Here is a 20670-nt window from a genome sequence, read left to right as displayed (position 1 = left end):
TGGATCTGTGAAGATCCAGGTCTACCTCCTACAGACACTAAGCTTAAACTGGTGAGCATGGTGCCTGTAGGCGGGTGCATACTGCGGAGGAGGAGCTATTTTCCTTTTTTTGCCTAGTGTCAACCTCCTAGTGACAACAGCATACACCCATGGTCCTGTGTCCCCCAATGAAGCGATAGAGAAAAATGTTCCTGTGCTGAGATAATCTTATAAATGTGCCCCTGCTGTATACTGTGTAATGGCTGTGTCCGCCCATCTTATGGTCGCACACACCACAGCTCCAGGCCAGGGGAGGAAGCATAATTGAGTATACAGACTATACAGCATGGGTTCGCAGCCTTTTCTTTCTATGACGTAACATGATGCCTGTTTGTTTTATCACAGGAGTGAGTGTTTCTGCTGTGTCAGCAGCCCTGTGAACTCATCATAAGCCAAATCAGTGAGGTATGACTGGTTCTCTGGTGCAAGGCAAATCAGGAGGTGCAGTGTACTCTTATCTACAGCAGACTGCTTACCTTTCATAGGAGATATATAGGCTGGACAAGGCTTATCCACAGAAGGAATGAGAAACATCTTGTTGGCCGTGGTATTATAATAATTCCACTCTGGGTTCGCCGGGACAGGAGGGAACACCTAGAAAAAATGATCTACAAGTAAATGCTCCATGTGAATGACCACAAACACAATGTAGGGTTCTCCTTTACGTGGGAATAAGCTGCTGCCACAAGGAGGATCACAGGAAGAATAAAACATTATCTTCTCATACACAGGCTGTGCCCTTCCGGTAGACACTGGTCAAATCAGTTTTAGCTTAGTGTCCTGCTTTATGTCGGATTCTGCTATTATTTTATTGAGTGATTTTCTCTAGTTAGGAAAAAAAGCAAAACGTCATGCAATACAAATGCAACACTGCTGGTGCTGATGAAAGGAAAGCAGGACAAGGCACCGGAGCGCCTGTGTGACCCAACAGCCGAGGGAGCACCAGCGTCCCACCTGCCCCGAACCTCTGCTCCCTCTCACCAGAGAGAACACTGAGGCTGTGATCCTGCTGGAACCAAAGTCCTTCGCTGGGAAAGTCCGCTATGCAGCAGAGCACTGCCAGGAAGAGGGTGAGAGGTACACAGAGTAGGGAGGAACGTTTCTGGGAAGTCCTGTGGCCAAGAAGGATAGGAGCAAGAGTGCCTAGACTTATATAAAGAAAGACCAAAATATTTAAAATGGGAAGGGGCCTTCACCCGGATGTCACTCAGATATGGTGTAGCTACTGTTCTTCTGGCCTGTAAACCTGCCATGACCATGGGAAGAACCAGCCTGACTATCCGAGGAGCAGTCACCCTGACAGAGGGAAGCCTGGTGGGCTGGAAAGTGGGATTTGTAGGTCACATTTCCACCGTGAAAGGTCTAAAAAAAAAAACTATGTGAAGATGCAGACCCAAGGGATTTATTTTTTTAGTCTTTTAAAGAGAAAAAACACTGCATGCTATAATAAATACACAGTAAAGGGCACGTGATCATGCCGATAAGTAGAGAGGACTTACGTCCGTGTAGCGCAGTGCCGGGTGCGTTCCCTGGACTGCGGTGACCGTGAGCGGCAGGTCCTCCAGGCTCCACAGCTTCCTGCTCAGGTCATCATAAGACTGGATGACGCTGACCATCTGCTCCTCTCCTGTACCGGCCTAAAACATGCAAGACAATTCCTCAGGACAATCCTAAGAAGCAGAAACCCAAGGGGTGTATAGAAATAGAAAAACCTGGCTGCTTTCTTTCAAAAACAGCTCCACAACTCAGACAGGTATGGCGCTGACTATCGAAGAAAGCAGTCTTGGTTTTCCCATCTTTACTGCTAAGGAATAGCAGAGCTACATCTGTTAAGATACAGACAGGACAGTGAAGTTGTGGGTGGTCACCTTCTTTTGCTTTGCCAGTACACAGTCCAGGAGGTTGCCGGCAAAGCAGATGGCGGCTCCAGGAAGATCGGCATGTCTGAGACAAAGGAAAAAAAAAGTCAGTGATTTTCTCTAATCTAGGAGCCACGAGCACTAGAACCCGAGGCTTCATTGTGAAGCAAAGTCCTGGAGGTCAAAGCTTGTGCCTACTGGGATCCCAAATGGGCGCGATGCTTCACGACCCCAAGATTGTGGGGGCATGTTAGGGGGTGAGCGGGCAGGTGACGTCAGGTCTGTGGATAGCTGCACGTGTCCCGGCAGGTATCAGTAGATGTCACTGATCCCAGTGTGGAAGTGAGCGGAGCGGACATACCCCATTATTACAGCCTCACACTTACAACTGGAGAAGGTGTCTTATGATAAGTTCAGGAATGCTGCGTTTCTCCTCCACGCTACTCGCCGGCCAGACAACAGCCTCACATATAGATGCATCCTGAAACCGCCGCAGCTCAGACTTTTCTCCCCAGAAGCTTTTGAATTCTGCAGCCTGGTAATGACGGAGGAAGACGGGAGGTTACACAAGAGCGGAGAAATATTATTTATGGCATTATGAATTTTGTTTCTATTTTCTGAATAAATCTGCAGACAATGCAACTTTATACATGTTTTTTATCATGGAGAAAGCTGCAATATAATCCTTGGCAGCAAATTCAGCAGGGAAAATGTAGTATATATTGACGGCTACTAGGGGTTTCCCTTCTATCCAACTTGCTGTCCGCTGCCTGTAATCAATGGTAGCTACAGGAACCATGAGGCAGATTACAGACAGTGGGGTCAGGTCTTTGTCTCTCTGCTATCTGTCAAACAGAGAGACTGGCATTTGATTTGGGGCAGGACAACAGTATGATGCAAAGTAAAGAAAATTAAGTTCTAGCACCGATAGTGCTAGCAGAATGCTGATGAAGAGTGGAGGGCAAGTTGCAAAGCATGAGAAGGAGGATGACTGCTATGTGAATTAAAAGAAGCAGCTTTACCTTGCTATACCTTTACTTTGGGTTTTGGATGCAATTACAGATGTCAATGGATTCTCTGCTATAGTGATTTTTGCAAAAGGTCTATTATTATTATTATTATTATACCCACCTCTGGGTTATCTGCAGCCGGTCCCTTCTCCAAAACACTGGAAAAAAAATCTGCAGTGAGCATCAGTCCCACGGTCAGGGCGCTGATGTCCTTGTGCTGCGCAGGTTCCTCTCTTATGTCCCACTGCACAAAAGGGAGAGACATTTTTAGGATAGGCAAAGATCACTTTTCTAAATAGAACCAGTCGCCCGATTTGCAAAGTCACCAACCAGATGTGTAACAGTGCTTGGTCCTCTGCTTCCCCCTTGGCCGTTGCTTGCGGTGGGCTTACCTCAGGCTTCTGCATCGGTGCATGCGACACGAGGACCACCCGCTGGTCCAGGCCTTTCTCCAGCACAGACAAGATGAAGGGTAGAGTGGCTGCCACATAATCCCCTCCTCGGTCTACGAGTTCGTTCAACAGCTTCATCTTCTGGCAGGTTTTCTGCAGTTTGGCCACTTGCGTGACGCTGAATGGAGGCAGAGAGACAGTCAGAGAGGACTCGCACCAGGAGATCGGTGAGCTCCACTTCTTCACCGCTAGGGGGCGCTGCAGACCCTTCCATAGATTTTGCCTCTCAGTTGCACACAGTCCCTGCTATACTCACTGGAAGACATGATCAAAGCTCCTCACAAAAGGTTTGGGCACCATGAGGACCTGAAGAAAGCCAGTGGTGTTGGTGTCCTCTAGAACCCTGAGCGACTCCTTGGCCTCAAACTGGATCTATATGGATAGAAAAGTGGGTTAATTAGACATTTCCCATTATTTCAGGCCCCCCTATGTGAGTACAAATCTCTGCAAAACTGCACATTTTTCTATAGAGACGCCCCCCCCACCTTCCTATAGACGGAGAGGGAAAACAAACACAGAACAGACGGGGCAAGTGTCCTGTGCCGGAGAAAAGGATCGAGGGAACTTCTAACGCTGTAAGAAAGGTAAAGGGTTGTTATACAGGACTAAGACTCATCTCTCACCTGCTTGTATTTAGCAGCCGTCATCTCAGCGCAGAGATTCACAAGTCCCAGGGGGTCCACAAATACCACTTCAAACGCCTGATGGAAATCCGCTACGGAGGGCTTCAAACAGGAAAAAGATGGGCGTCATTAAAAAAAAAAAAAACAACACTTATTGTATATGCAGAATCCAAGATGGGTCAGCACACAGCAGAGCTGACACATCACAGTATTCCCTGCTTGTTCAGTGTCTGCACAAAGCTGGCTTTGGAAACAGTCATCTTTTTTTATAGCCAAAACCCTCCAAATCTCCTAACTCTTCTAAAACATATAGTTTCTGCTCAATATTAGCTCCAAAAACTCAACAAAATGACAATGTTCACACTGAGGTTTTTATTTTATATATACATACACATTATATATTTACATATTTCATTTTTTTTTTTTTTTCAGGTGTTCTAAAACCATGAGTTTTCAAACAGAAACCACTTTAGGAAACTCTCCTCTTCTTGGGGAAGATTTCGAGGAGTTTTTCTTTTCCTGAAGTTGTTTTGAAGCCTTTCAGAAACTTTTTTTTCCTGAAGAGCTTTTTGGAGCCTTTTGATTGGACAGTGCCTAGCTTGGAGAAAGTTCTTTCGGGATCTGCTTTAAAGGAGTGACATGCACTTTCTTCCACACCCCCACCCCAGGAGTTTTTCAAAACTTCTTAAAAGGTTAAAAAAAAAAGTGGATAAAATAAGTCCTCCTGCATTGCAAGAGCTCAGCTTACCAGTGAAGGAAGTTTTTAAAAAGATATTCCCAAAATAACAAATTATCTCCAATCCACTGTATAGGGGATAACTTGCTAGTCCCTTGGGATCCGACATCTGGTGCCCCTAGTGATCCTGAGAACAGGGCTCTGTCTTGAATGGAGTGGAGATGCACATGCATGGCCTCCGCTCCATTTATTGTCTATGGTACTACCAGAAAAAGTAAATTACAGCGCCCCACTATTTTCTGCAGTCCCATAGACAATGAATGAAGAGGCCGAGCATGTGCACCAAAGACAGGGCTGCAGAGCCCGTTCACAGGTTCTGGAGTCTTGTTCTCAGTACAAGGGGCCTGACAGGATCTGGGATAACTTATTTACAGAGTAACCCTTTAATAACAAGTTAATCATTTCCATTAACAACCAACAGAAATGTGCCTGCTGCTCTGCAGTATAACAGACTGTAATTAAGATCAATCGAAGATAAGGATTGCTACATAATTACAAATCTATATTTGCTTTGTCTGTTTTAGCCCCTGACATGTCAGAGCAACAATTTGTAAAAGTCATTGCAATGTCTGCTTTTCTCCACTAGATGTCACTGTTGCAATGGCCTGAAACTTCAGAGCAACCATTTGTGAAAGTTATTGCAATGTGTGCTTTTCTCCACTAGATGCCACTGTTGTAAAGGCTTTCTATAGGAAGCACATAACATATTTCCAGTTGCAAATGTAGCGCCAACATATTCTGCCGCGTTGTTCAGAGACTTACATCACAGGGAAATATATAAAAAAAAAAAAAAAAAAAAAAAAAGAACTCAATTTCTGCCCCACTGCCACCCACAACTGATCCAATGGTAGGTACTAGTTCTTACTAATACAGGAAATGGCTAAAAACCAGCAAGTGTAAAAAATAAGTTTCATTTAAATGGTGCTAGACATCCAGCGACACCTACCGAGGACGAGTCTGCGGACGTGGACATTGTAATTCCATTGGTCGTCAGATCAGTGCTTGCTGGGGAAACAGAGAAAAATGTTTCAGGAATATTAAAGGCAAAATAAATGATGGTGTAAAGAATTCCTGCAAATATCAATGACTACACTGAGATCCAAAAGAGAGAAAAGAGTTTTCCTGCTCCTTTTTAGTATTCTGTAACCCCAAACACATCCACTGCAAAGGGAAGAGGTGACCGAAGATAGCACGAGAGCGAATGCCATACGGCCCCCACACAAGCTAAGTTCAATATCGGCCGACAGTCCAATGTGTACGGGGTCCGATGCCGGGAGAGAGAAGGATCCGGCCTGATATATTACCAACAGTCGATCTTTTTGTTTTTTGGGAGATAGGAAGCTGCGGCCGCGCCGAGCCAAGAGTTGATTTGCATGGGAGTGTGAGATAGGGGTCGTTCAGTGAACAGCTATCCCATGTGTCTGGGGGCTTTAGTAGAGTGCAATTGTGAACGTGCATGAAAATGTGAGTGCATACAGGTGTTTGATTGTGTACATGTATTAGGCCGTGTTCACACAGGGTTTCTAGTCAAAAAATCTGCAGCATATTACAATATTAGTGTAATGTTGTAGACACTGCTTTAAAAAAAAATCTGTATAGGATCCACAGCGTAATACAGGAGCAGATAAGTAAATGAGTGTGTGTATATGCTCAGGCTTTTGATAGATTTTCAGGCAGTTTCAGAGGTGGAAATTGCCTGAAAAAGACGTCATGTGCGCATAGCTCAGTTTCTGCTCCAAAAACTGTGTGTGCACAAAGCCCAAGGTGGATGTTAAATTGTAATTTCAAGCAGAATTGCTGCGGCAAATCCCTTGCATCTGCACTGACCCTAAAATACGCAGCATTTCAAAATATACTTTGGATTTTTAAAACAGATCTCAGTCAGTAAAATCCACTGTAAAACTAACAAAATCTGCATGCAGAACATAAAGATTATGCTGCGCAATTTAATGCAATTGCCACATAAAATATGCAATGGAATTATTTATGCTTTAATTTAGACGTTCCCCGATACTGAATGTACGTCACTATGAGAGAGCGCACATGTGAATGAGTGCAAGTATGAGTGTTAGTGAGCACAAGGATGCCATGTCTAAGGAGCACAGCGGTCAGAAGGCACGTCTTCTAAGTAGGGAAGAGCGGAGGTGATTACCATGAATCTCAGGCTACCGTCCATCAGCCACAGAACACTGACTCGATTCAGCTGCTTTATGTCAACAGAGAAGCTCTTCCTCTTCCCGGCTGCTCTGTCGACAGGGCGTGACAGCCGACGTCATGCTATTTGACCACTGGCTTCCCGCAGTGAGGCGGCAGGGAGCAGGCTGACAATCAGCATGATATCGGCAGTCATGCCTCGTCAACAGAGCAAAGCGGAAGAAAAGAAGCTGCTCTGTCAATGTGACGCTGAATCGCTGGCAGGTGCGGTCTGTGACCACTCAGTGACAGCAGAGATCAGTAGCGAGCAGAACAGGCTCTGAGTTAGTAAGTACCTGCAAAATAAAATAGTCCTGGATAACCCATTTAAGTGCAACATGCAATCACATTGTCTGCAGAGCATCTCATAGAGTCTGTCATACCCAAGAACTGCAGAGTGTTCCTCAGAACCTGATGTCCATTCATGACTTTGTTGATTTTTTTCCTGGAGAGCAGATAAGCCACAAGCATGGAGACCACAAAGCCATTAAAGCTGCCGTAACCCTGAAGAAATAAAAAAATAAATAAAATTATTTATTCATGCATAAAATAATCTGGGAATCAGACTGTAACCCGTCCGTCACCTTGTCAAGCTGCCGTTGGCGTAACCATACTTTCAGAATAGAGATTCCATCTTTCATGCTGGGGAAGTCAGAGACGCAGCTCGACAGGTGGTGGAAATGCTGCTCCATTGCCAAGTCACACAGGACGGCATTGTTATAGTGCGGGGTGGCGGGTAAACTAGCTCCCTCTGCTGGAAAAACGAGGAACACAAACTGAGATGTGGGACAGTATCTGCAGACCACAAATAACTATATATCCCCCGTCCCCATCACTGCTGTGCAAGTCATCATCTCCTCCATACAGCAGTGATTGATTCTTACCTTCCGGGACATTTTTATCCCCCAGGTACCAGGTAGTCCGCACATTGTTCATGCCGGGGAAGAATCGGCTGCACTTAAACATCCCAGGAGGTAGACAAACGTGAATGCGGACGGTCACCATCTTTCCATCCTCACCTGTCAAGACAAGAGGATTAAATATTTAGAAAAAAAAAAAAATGGGCACGACCACAGTAAAATTCCTTAAAAAGGCATTTAGAAATCGTTCTGCAGCTTTCCAGCATAGTTTCTGCTTTCATTTGTCATCACAAGATCTCTGCTTGCTGTCAGGGAATGCAAGAAGTCTTGTTTTGCTATTTAAAGGCTTATATCAATCTTAGAAAGTGATTTTCCCCATCACTGATCCTGAAAATGGAGAATCCGCAAAGCACAGCACAGCCATGGGGGGGGCAGCACACCGTTGCTACATCGATATCGCAACGCTACAGTCATCATGTAGCTCTGTACTTGGCATTGGGTATCCTGACTGCTGGTAGTGCAGGGACCTGCAGCGCACTTCACTGACTTCTACAGGGCAGCGCTGCGGCTCCCTGCACAGCAGGTTACCAAGATGGTGCGGAGCTGGGAAGAACGGTGAAGGGGCTGCAGTGCTAAACCAGCATTTAGGGATTTTGCATCTCAAAATCAGAGTACCAACCAATCACACAATTATGGCATATCCGAGTAATTAGTATGGATGATGGGAATGATGTATAAACCTACCCATAATAAGAAATGGTGTTGGGTAGTAGTGATGAGCGCAAGTGCTCGTTAATGGAGTTTGCACCGAGTATCGTGGGTGCTCGAGTGAGATGTTCACGTCCCCATCTTTCACGGCTGTTAGACACAAAACATGTGGCCGCGGGGATGTGAACATGTCACTCAAGCACCCGCAATACTCGGTGCGTACCCGAGCACCATAGGCAAACCCGAGTAACGTGCACTCGCGCTCATCACTATTGGGTAGGAGGTGAGGGTCTCCTAACTAGAGAGCCAGGTCTGATACTCACCCTCTGGCCTCAGAAGCAGCATTGGCTTCAAGTGATTACTGTTCATATATGCAAACTTGACGCTGCTGAAGATTTTGCTGGGGGCCAGCCGAGCAGCGATGTATGCCAGGTACAGCGCCCTCTTCCTCAGGTACCGCTGGTTCAGGTGATCTTTTGCTTCCAGGATTTCCTGCAAGACATGAATAAATATTACTAAAAGCATCCAAAGTTATAAAAAGTCTCACAACGTGTCAGATAACAGACTACAATATTGTAGATTCATACCGGCCACATTCAGCCGTTCTCAAAGTGACTTACAATGTGGAAAGTGGCTATGACAACTACCCCTGTCCAAATGCCCACCCGGGAGCAACGAACACCTTTCTGAGCCAGAACAGAGCAAATCAGTTCTGGTCTAGCAGACTGTCTAATACATTACATAGACAGCCCTATTATATGACATAGTGCTACATTTCCCCTACAGAGGAAAGGTATAGCTGGACGTGACTTCCCCCAGATTTAAAAACTGATAACCGGGGGTTAGAGAAGTGTGTACTGATGCACAGGGGTTGTCTTGGTGAGAAATCCTATTATGTAAGGCAGAATGATGCTTTTTATGACCAGTCATGACAATCGCTATAACTCAGACCTAAGCAGATGAACCATGGACTTCTACCTGTGGCATGGTGACTGAGACGTCCACATTGATCTCAGGCTTGATGCACGTTCCCAGCAGGTAACTCCCCACCACCTTGATGGAGGACGGGGGCAGGAAGTGGAAGGAGCCCTTTACTTGGAAAGGAATCTGCAGGAAGGGAACCTTCACGGATTTGGGGAGCCAGGACTGGTCTGCGATCTGCGGAGGAGAGGACATTATACATCATATGACACATTAAACCATAGGGGAGAACGGAGGTGCCATCACTCCAGGTCTCACGTCTGTCTGTGAAGTCCTCGGGATTTTCTCGATGAGGCCACTGATTTTCTGCAAGAAATCGTCAATGCTTTTTCTCCTCTTGTCCTTTAGTTTTACTTCTTTGAGCAGCTCTTCAATCTGTAGATGGAACCAAAAAAAAAAAAATTCACAATCTTTGAATAGATTAGCGGCTCCGAGACCACGTCTCCATGCAGAGACCCCCATTCTGGCAATCTCAGCAGCTGGACCCGCACTGATCTAGCAGTTATCACCTATCTAGGCATGGGCGATACTTGCCGTTACCTAAATACCCCTTTATTCTTAGGATCAGCGGGGGACCCGTATCCTGATGAAATGCAGTTACTTATAACCTCTTAAATTATGCTTTAAGAAGAATATTATATTGACATTTTTATATATTTCAGATTTTTTAAAAAAAATCAACATTTTACATAAATTTATCTACTAAAAGCAGAGAATTCTGTTAACAAGTCACCTACATATCCATTGTGTCCGGGAGCTTCTTTTTCCTTTCTCCTCAACCATCAGACTGACCTTCTTGATTAGATCAGTAGAGCAAAGCCACATCTGATAAATTCCCCCACAGCTGTGGTCTTCTCCTACAGGGTTGTCAGGCAGCAAGTCCCACAAGACTCACATCAAGCCATTACCGCTCTTACGATGTTACAGATCTGATCACCGCTTGGTGAAGGATGCGGCAGCATTGCTTTACTTCGCAGTGTGAGATCTCGTGCTCTCACTGCGGAGGGGTGTGGGATCTCGGATCCCATTTTCTCTAGAAAGTCAGGTCCTTTAACCCGTCATTAGGGACACTTCTGCGCATGTTTGTTAAAGGTGTTACCTAGGACTTTTTTTTTTTTTCCCCTTGTGGCCAAGAACTTATCAGCAGTTAGTTGCTAACTACCTGTCTATTCTGCCCTGCGACGATCTCTCCCAGCTCAGGCGGCGATTCTCCCGCTTTCTTTAACCTCATTTTGACAGAGCAGTTCTTCTCTTCCGCTTTGCCCTATTGGATTCTAGCCGGTTCTCCGCAGTTAGGCAACGGGGAGCTGGCTGTCAAACAATTTATATTTAGTAAAACAACCAGTTTCTGACTGCTCACACTTCTCTTATGTTTTATTTCAGAAAACCCGTCTGTAGTTTGAAAAGAAAAAAAAAAAAAGAGCTCTCCTCACACTCCTCAGGTCCATCACTGAGAATCTGCTGCTGCTCCCGGTGTCAGTTATTGTCTGCAGCGCTGACAAGATGTCAATGGCGGTGCAACCAATCAGTGAGCTCAGCGGCTCGTGCCGTCCATCAAGTGGTAACATATCTGAGAGATATGACATCACTTAACAAGAGGGAAAGCCTCTTTAATTGATAAACCGGAGAGAGCCCCTTTAATAATTGTATCGCTCCCATGCAGCAGTGCTGTAATGGTCGGTCGGACGGACAGCGGTACCTGCATGCGCAGTAGGTTGGTGTGGTACAGCTGCTCTGTCTCCTTCAGCTGGATCAGCTCCTCAGTGCTCAGGGGTTTGCTCTCATCAGACTTCTTTTTCTTTGCAGGTTTTGGGGTTTTAGACTTTAAAGGTCTTTTTACTGCTTTTTTAGCTTTTTTCTTGGTATCCGGAAGGTCAGCTGGCCGCTCGACAGCCTCTGACGGGGCATGGTCGCCATCCTGCAATCCAAAACAATGGGATGAACACAAATCCACAAATGTTCAGTTCTACCCGCACTCGCCATCACGATTCCCCCGCCACTCGAAATTAAAAGAAAATGCCGCCCTTCACATGTTCTCCCCAGTATGGCTAAGCTTCGTTACACAGGGCCATGGGGGGTTTGTTACCCAACTTTTACCAGACTCCTGTGAAAACAACAGGAAAGAAGATTTTATGGTGGGGCATGCTATAAAGAGTACAGGAATGGTGGGAGCTGTGTACATGTAATGGCGTTCTATGCGCGGTCACCACAGAGGCACATCGTTCTGCATAGGAGCTGCAGACACAAAACAGGAAGAGGATTTCTAGTTCTAGATGATGGGTTGGACCCAGAAGTAGGAAGTGGGGGTAAAAAAAAAAAAAAAAAAAAAAAAACCACCTATGTCTGGGAGGTCCAAGATGGGGGCTGGATGAGAAATACAAGGTGATGCTGCCATTACAGGGGCACAATGGTGGTGACCACGTGTGAGAGGACAGCACAGGAGGCATGGACTGTGGCAGCACCACACGGGCAATGCACTGTGCCAGAGCACAGCCATTACATAGAGGAACACACACTTAAAATGATTATCCCAGCCCTGCACGGAATCTATAATAACACCTAAGAAGCCACAACATGAATATTCATGAGCTGCCCGGCAACTGCCACGCCCCCAAATAACGCATTCCTTACCGGCACTTTGCTCCGTTTCCCCTTCATCTCCTCTCCGCCAGAACACGTGGGTCGCCGATTCCTAGACTCACAAACCACGCCCATCGAAGCTTCTCATTGGATAAGACTTTCGTCGCACATTAACGTCACCGTTAAGGCGCTCAGGAAGTTACGTTGAAGCTGGCGTTACTGAGCTGAGGCTAAGGCGGCCATGACTGTTAAGGGCAATTTTGCCCATATTGCTGTTAGTAGCAGTGGGTGGAGTGAAGCCATGATTTACCTGATTTATTTTGGGGTGTTTTTTTGGCTGTTTTTTCTAGGATCAGCAATAAGTGGGAGTACGTAAAACTAAACTGACGTAATACTGCTACGACTAGGGCGGCCATGACTGTTATGGGCAAATTTGCCCATATTGCTGTTAGTAGCAGAGGATGGAGTGAAACTATGATTTTACCTTATTTATATAGTTTGTTTTTTCTGTAGTCATCAATAAGTGGGTACACAACTACACCATATAGTTAAAAGTTTTCTCACAGGACTTGTGGAATAAACCCCACTTAATTGTAAAGTGCTGCAGAATATAATTATTTATTATTATTTTATTTAACCCTTTCCAGGAGCTGTAATTTATTGGCCAACTTTGTCAAAAACATACTAAAAAATGAAAACATTTTTTTTATTATTATTTTCGAGATTTTCTGCTCTGGTGTTCTCATGACACTTCCTCCTGCCTAGGTTTCATAGGAGATTGTTAATATCACTATATACTGCAGGAGTATAGTATTAGAGTACAAACGATCGCAGGTTTACATTTTATAGGGAAACTGAAAAATAAAGCAAAAAAATTAAAATTTGAATCATATCCTTTTTCCCTATAAAAAAAAATAAAACTATAAAGAAAGGGATCTTTACTGTTGACACATCTGTAAAAATCTTGACACGCAAAAAAAATAACCCTACACCCAGCCCCCTCAACGGAAAAATAATCAAAGTTATTTGAGAAAATTTTGATACAAACCAATTTTTTTTTTTTTACAAAATTCAGATTATTTTTTAAGCACTAAAATATATTAAAAACGAATATAGATTTAATATGGCTGTGATCATACGGATCTGGAGAATCACACTGCCAGGTCATTCTACCAACAGAACAATTAATTGTAAAATAAAATCCAAAAAATAATGTCGGAATTGCATTTTTTTTATTCATTTCACCATTTCATTGCCCTGTATCTGTTACTGGTTCAGGGCCTGGGAAAATAATTTTTGATCCATATGCCAATAAGGGGGCTTTGGTTCAGCCTTTCCCCTCTTCTGATTCAGAACTCAGCCGACGTGTGTGTGCACTGACACTGCCTGTGCCCGGCCGCATGCACACAGTAGTAGGACATGTTCTGCTCGCTGTGCCCGGCCGCATGCACACAGTAGTAGGACATGTTCTGCTCGCTGGCTCCTCTCTGCTGACGCTGCTCGCTATACTTCTGGGTTTATCAGTGTTAGGCCACGGCCCCACTATCAGTATTTAGTCAGCATTTTTTCTCAGGAGTGGGAGCCAAGAAGTAGGTGATAAATGCAGAATTGGTGACTTGTTTCTATTATACCTTTTCTCTGATTGTTCCTCACCTGGTTTTGTCTCCCACTCCTGAGAAAAAATACTGACCGAATACTGACCAAATACTGATAGTGAGGCCGTGGCCTAACGAGCAACGTCAGCAGAGAGGAGCCAGGGAGGAGAACGCGCACAGGCAGTGTCAGTGAGCGCGCATGCCGGTCATCTTTAGCCAGTGCTTGTACTGTCAGTCAAATGTAAGGGAAGCCCCCAACATGTAAAATGAGGGGGCCTAACGTTGCAATGAGCTTGTGCACCAAACCCTCTCATTCGTATAAGAATGTACACTGTGCCACTACAATGCACAGTGCTAGAATAATGTTTTATATGGGCCAAGTCCCCTATGTCACCGTATAGATCAATTAAAATGCACTTTGGGGGTGACAGACTACCTTTAAGAGGGACAAATTCACATAACTGTATATCTCCTTGTCCTCGTGTTCTCCATATTAGAAAAAAGCTAAAGAATTTATTGGAACAATTCACACGTTTGTCCTATTCTCGTGCAGTTTTGCGGATCGGACTCGGCCATTCAAGGAGAGCTCCTTTAAAAACAGATGATATATGCAAGCCATTTTTTCATGACGTCACCTTGTTTTGTTTAGGTGGTGGCAGCAAAAACAGACATGGCCGCCTGGATGTGCCGCTACCATGGCGGTTTTACCTTGTTACATGATTTGATTTGATTTCATAAGAGTTCTCCCCGGCTCCATAAACTGCAATATTTCTAAATAGACACTAGGTGGCAATGATGAGTTATAAAGCATTCTGACCCCGCTGCTCCTTGCAGGGTACATAAGCGATGCCTGTATCCAGCGCCATTACTGATATTAGTGGTGTACGACTTTGCGCGCTGCATGCCTCATTCAGGTTCAACTAGACAGACATTGGTTTATTCTGTTTGGCTGTATATCGTTTCTATACACGGATGGGCTTAACATGGGCTTCACAGACATAATTACCAACAGTGGTGCAGTGGCAGTAAGCTACGTGACTGTTATGGGGCCCATGAGCTAGGGGGACAGCACGGTGCCAATCTCCCCTGCCTCCTTGCCTGGCGTCATCCCATTTTTCTTGAATTCCATCATATATGTACGGCAGAAGTTGGGAGGATTTATACCCACTTTATACCCGGCCGGTAATGGCTGTCATTGGAGCTAGTTTTGACCACAGCAGTTATGATGTAATGGACAGCAACTGCAGTATCTAAGTGCTTAGATGACGGCAGGCCCTCTGTCAATCCCACTGGCCCCCACAACAATATCGCTGGAACCAGATGGGTTGGTTAACGGCAGGCAGAGGCCTATGGGGGACACCATTTCAGACTTTCTCTTTGGAGCCCCTGACTTTCTATGTATGCCTCTGCATTGGGGAAATAGGGACACGTAAATGGTTTAACAGGCTACAAGTCTGCAGTCAATCTATATGACTGAAGGCTAGTGAATCCTCACTTCGCTGTGACGTTTGTCCAGAGCCGGGAGTGGGCAGTTATATGACCGCAAGTATGTCATTTGCATATTTCCGGTCACATTCCAACTAGACTGTGTCCAGCCTCACACAATACACTTGCACTTCTAGTCGGCATGTGACCGCATGTGTGCAAATCCCATACTTGTGGTCACGCTCCTGGCACTGGATTATCCTTACAGCGCGCAGCGCATACAATGTGAAGATTCACAAGTCTGCAGTCACATAGAGTGACTTCAGACTTGTAGCATAAGATCGGACAACCCCTTTAAGACTCTCTGCCAGATCAACATAAGAATTCCCAGGAGCCATCCTCTCTTTTGTGAGGGTTACATAAGCCCCTGGATGGCCTGGATATGCCTGGACGACATCTGAAAATTTTGGACACTTGCAAGTATGCATTGATCGTCTCACACTTAACAGGCTTTGCACAGTGCATCCTGATAGGCTTAGATACAGTGGGTAAGCAGAGCATCACACCTCATGGATAAATCAGCTCATTACAATGTAGGCAGATATACAATATTCACACACAATAAGCTTAGATACATGAGCTCAGCAGACAGCACCGAACATAATAAGCTAACACGTATATCCAGCTGCTCAGGACCCCGTGGGGGAGGGGAGAACAGCCGGGAACAGATCTATGCTCTACCATTGGCTTGTGCTGTTCAGATGAATAATGTATTTCTCGGTCCGACTGTCCATTAGAAATAAATCTCAGCATGCACTGCTTCCTTCCGAGTCCCAGATGAGACTCACACCCTCAAGTCTATGGGTCCATAAAAATAATCGGATCCCACATGGACCATTAGAGCGGCATCCGATTTTTACTGAAAAATTTCTATTATAAACCTTGGAAACTGTATGGGATCATGTACATGTCTTAACGCAGTTGTATGAAAACGGATCGCACACGGAAGTAAAAAAACGGACACATGAATGGCAAAATGGATGAAAAGCCGGTGAAACTTAGAAAAAAATCATCCGCGTTTTCCGGTTGAAACGTTGACAATTTTTCATACGCTCATCTTCAGGGATCTTACGGCAAGGGTCACACGAACGTATAAAACAAAAAAATCGGTCCAATTTTTATCCAGAATTTTTTCGCTCATTTGTTTTCCGTATACAATCAGCAGCTATTAATTATTTACAGGACCATTTACAGTTTCCTATGTTACGGAATCGGATGCTATACTGTGGCTCACATGGCATCCGATTTTTTCCTTGCACCCATAGACTTGAATGAGTGAGTCTCATACAATTTTCAGAGGAAAATCATGCATGCTGAGAATATTTTCTCAGTCAGTCAGTGAAAAAAAATCATTCATCTGCACGGCCCCATTGAATAACATTGGTCCAAATGAGATCCGATTTTTTTCACTGATAGGACTCGGACCGAAAATACGATCATGTTCATGAGCCTATATAGTGAGCCATAGGCTGCCCTGCTGTGTATGGGAGAAATGTCTCATTCTAAAGATCTAAATGTTATTCTTTTCTAAGAATATTGTGCTGGTATGTATAGAAATATCTTTATGTATCAGGACAGGCTGTAGGTTAAAAAAGTAGAAAAATCAGAGTTTTTTTCTATAAAGTTACTTATAGGAAATCTGTCAACTCAAACTGATAGTATAAACTAAGCAGTGCACATCACCTTGCAGGGGATATAGCACTTATAAATAAAAATTGCATCTTTAGTGCTGTAATCACTGCCTCCAACTAGAAATTGAAGTTTCATCAAATATGCTAATTAGGATGCTGAGTGCACCCTGGGAGTGGCCAAGAGGCTCAGTGCACCCTGTGAGGGGCCAAGAGACTCAGTGCACCCTGGGAGAAGCCAAGAGGCTCAGTGCACCCTGGGAGGGGCCAAGAGGCTCAGTGCACCCTGGGAGTGCCCAAGAGGCTCAATGCACTCTGGGAGGGGCCAGGAGGCTCAGTGCACCCTGCGAGCGGCCAAGAGGCTCAGTGCACCCTGGGAGCGGCCAAGAGGCTCAGTGCACCCTGGGAGCGGCCAAGAGGCTCAGTACACCCTGGGAGCAGCCACGAGGCTCAGTGCACCCTGGAAGGGGCCAAGAGGCTCAGTGCATGGGCCGAGAGGTTCAGTGCACCGTTCTGCACACTACTTGTTCATGCCCCGCCTTCCTCACTGGCGATTGACAGCACTGGCTTGCCTGAACTGTCTCTGCAGATAGTGCTCCCTCCATGCAAGCCAGCGCTGTCAATCACCAGTGAGGGAGGTAGGGACATGAAAAAACAGTAGGCGACATGGTGTACTGAACTGTTTAGCCACACCCATGGTGCACCATGCACCCTAATTAGCATATGTGATCAAACCTCAATTTGTGCAGAATGGAGGCAGCAATCAGAATACTAAAGGTGCGATTTATATAAGGACTATATCCCTACAAGGCTATGTTCTTAGTTTATACCATCAGTTTGAGAAGACAATTCCTTTAAAAATTATGTGCATACACAATTACACTTAATTAATTAATCAAATAAACATCACAAAACAGTCAATAACAGACATATTTTGTATCCTTGTAATTGTAACAACTCATATACAACACAGTGAACACTTTATTCATGGTGATCGGTGAATGGCGTAAATAAAAATGGTGAAAACGTTTCTTTTTCTGCATCTAACTCATAATGACAGATCTTATAAAACAAGCTACATGGTGACTTTGGCCATACATGTCAGCCAAAGATTGCTGTACACCACACACCACGGCTACATCACAGCATAATGCAAGTGAATGAGATCACATAGCGACCCGCAAGGCATCGCAACCACGACAAGCAAGTCACAAAAAGTCAGAACGAGTTGGATTTTTTGCTTCTCGCGGTCACAGTACCTCGCAGGTCGCGGTTCGACCCCATTCATTTCCATTACGCCGCAATCAAGCAGCAGCATTGAGCGATATTTAACCGCACACCAAAGTTGTCATGTAGATCCAGCCTTATGTAATGTTTATATAAGTGCATGGGAAACTGACACCTACAAAAGCTACAGCTCTACTCGCAGAGAATGAGATCTCATCTATGGATGTGTACTTGAGATTAAGGGTGTGTTCACACTGATTTTTTTTTTCTGCTGCTGTTTTTTTGCAGCAGAAACAGTCAAAAACTACAAGAAGTTCAAAATCCACAAGTTTTGATCAGAGAGTTTGAGAGTTTCTGACCCCAAAAACGTAGCAAAAAAACTCAGTGTGAACACACACTAATACAAAAGATAACGATTCTTCTGTACACCTTAAGTGCAGCATAAAAATCTCCATCAATAAAAGGATTAAATTGCTAACTTTACGACATAGTCCCTCCATTTTAGGATATATTCACATATAATGCTTTTTATATAGAAATTACAGGAAAATATATTTGTCATTTTCATGTGCGTGTAACGTTTCTAGGTGTATAATGTATATGTGTGTGTGATGTTTATTATTTATTTAACAGCCTTTAGCTCGGTCTCAATCTATGGTGACTTGATGGATGAACAATCTGTAAGAAGATCAATCTTATGCAAGCCTAGATAGGTCCACCTTTATTTTGATTCTATCAAGGCATCAGGTTTCTGGTCTTCTTCTTTGCCTTGTTCCTTCTATTTTTCTGACCATGATGTCCTTCTCCAGTGATTGCTCTCTTCGTATGATGTGTCCAGAGTAGGTAAGTCGTAGCTTGGTGATCCTTGTGTAACGCCCAGCTGCGCTTGGTATCACAGATCCTGGAAGTGTGCATTGATGGATTCCTCCACAAGACGCCCTCATAAGCATTCACACATCTCCACCTTCCACCTCAGACCGCCAGAGGGAGCCCGTTAGGGATATATAAAGGGAAGGTGGAGCCAGGCAGCCCAGAAAGTGATTCAGCAGTTTCCTGCTCAGACACAGAAGGACTCAGTGCAGTCGAGCCAGAGCCTAGCAGTTCCTGCAGAAAGAGTTCAGTACAGTCTATAGAGTGATTCCAGACTAGAACTCACAGAGCTCAGGATAGAGAGCTAGGAGTGTGCCGATGCTCTGAGAGCAGCGAAGAAGAGCAGTGTCCCGGCTGCAGTGTGTGTAGCCTAGTGAGGGCCCCGAGCGGGGCCGAAGGCGAGTGGAGAGTTAGTACATAGGGGGCAGAGGAGCTTAACTAGCTCACCCTGAAGAATTTACCGGACAGCGGGTCCGAAGCTTACCGGGATCTCTACGACCCAGTAAGGCATAACCGGAATCCCTGGAGAACTACAAGTCCCAGGATCGCTAAAGTGCTGATACGTAACAGAGCTGGGAAACACATAGGCCCCGCAAGCTGAGGAGCGTGCATTCCAAGAGAAGGCCCTACCACAAGGTCAGCCAACGCAGGACAGAGACAAAGTTAGGCCTAGCTCCAGGCAGGTCAGAAACTTACTACGCAGAAGCAAGTAACAGGAGACCCTACACCTGCTCATTGGGGAGGATCCTGACATGCACCCTTCACACTACAGTGCTCCGGGACGTGCCTGAATTTCCATCAGTAAAAGGTACTGAAGTGACTATCGTGTCTGTCCCTGTTCTTGCTCTGACCCGGCTGGGTCTCACCTGTCCTGCATCTGTGGCACCCCAGGTCTGGTCGCCACAGTGGCAGCAATGTCATGTCTGAGAGCAGGTGGGAGGTTCCCTGGTTGGGGACAATTAGCATGCAGCACCTCCTGCCACAGTCCAGGGAGGGGAGAAACCTGCCCTTTATAAACTGGATCTGGGGCAGGGTTAGACAGACAGAGTCCAGACAGAGTCCAGTGAGAGACAAGCCAGAGTCGAGTTCCAGAGTCAGGGACAGGTCAGCAGCAGGCTGAGGAGTCCCTGTAGGCAGAGGAGGAACACGAGGCCAGGAGGGGAGCTAGAAGAGCTCATCCTGACTAGAGACTTGAAAAGCCGGACACTGGAGTCCGAGGCTGTGAGGGTTATAAGCCCAGCAGCAGAAAACCACCATGCAGGGGACTTCAAGTCCTCTGGCCCAAGGAAGCCCGGAGGCTCAGCCACACGAGAGGGACCACTACTGCCCTGGAGGGGTGAGAAGCACGGAAGGCCCGAGTCGCCAGTCATACGGGTGAGAACAACACGGTACACTCACAGACGTGGGCTACCACTACACTACAGCGGGATAGCCAAGAAAGAGTGAAGTCAGCACGGTAGGCCTACAAACTTCCCCTGACCAGCAGGATTTCCCAGTTGCTCTTAGACTGACCAGGCCTCCATTGTTAACCTATATTCCGGACGGGTCCCTTAATACCACCAACAGTAAAGACCCTGACTTGCATGACAGACTCCGTGTGGTTACTGCTGCTCCCGCGCACCATCACCATCAACATCCCTATTTACTGCCCTGAGGCTATACTCCTCCCGTGGGGAGTTATACTATTCTCTTCTGCATTCCCAATACCAGACTCAGCGGTCTGCCCTGCAGCGGCGGTACACTCTGACCGCAATCCACGAGTGGCGTAGTCAGACATTTAAATATCATAAAACCACACAAATAGACTGCCATTTGGGTTGACCA

General features: G+C 45.5%; 1 protein-coding gene across 2 annotated transcripts in view; it reads right to left on the bottom strand.

The window, feature by feature from the left end:
• Positions 1–12216, bottom strand: part of NOL6 (nucleolar protein 6) — a 43486-nt gene extending 31270 nt beyond the window's left edge. The window contains exons 1-17 of one of the 2 annotated variants that reach the window (XM_073680422.1): positions 12093–12216; positions 11161–11379; positions 9720–9836; positions 9459–9638; positions 8804–8972; positions 7797–7931; positions 7497–7663; positions 7296–7416; positions 5666–5724; positions 3984–4085; positions 3617–3732; positions 3301–3478; positions 3030–3152; positions 2285–2433; positions 1908–1983; positions 1539–1676; positions 516–633 (exon numbers count right to left, since the gene is read on the bottom strand). In XM_073680422.1, the coding sequence (XP_073536523.1) occupies positions 516–633; positions 1539–1676; positions 1908–1983; positions 2285–2433; positions 3030–3152; positions 3301–3478; positions 3617–3732; positions 3984–4085; positions 5666–5724; positions 7296–7416; positions 7497–7663; positions 7797–7931; positions 8804–8972; positions 9459–9638; positions 9720–9836; positions 11161–11379; positions 12093–12176 (2251 nt within the window). In that variant the 5' untranslated portion in view covers positions 12177–12216. Of the gene's footprint in view, positions 1–515; positions 634–1538; positions 1677–1907; positions 1984–2284; positions 2434–3029; positions 3153–3300; positions 3479–3616; positions 3733–3983; positions 4086–5665; positions 5725–7295; positions 7417–7496; positions 7667–7796; positions 7932–8803; positions 8973–9458; positions 9639–9719; positions 9837–11160; positions 11380–12092 lie in introns of both variants that reach the window. The other variant, XM_073680421.1, reaches the window with a different exon arrangement.
• Positions 12217–20670: the final 8454 nt, after the last annotated feature.

The sequence above is a fragment of the Phyllobates terribilis genome, unplaced genomic scaffold (assembly GCF_046119375.1).
Source record: "Phyllobates terribilis strain yellow unplaced genomic scaffold, ASM4611937v1 Scaffold_1__5_contigs__length_1240528914, whole genome shotgun sequence".
Classification (NCBI taxonomy): Eukaryota; Metazoa; Chordata; class Amphibia; order Anura; family Dendrobatidae; genus Phyllobates; species Phyllobates terribilis.
This window is presented reverse-complemented; position numbering and strand designations above follow the sequence as displayed.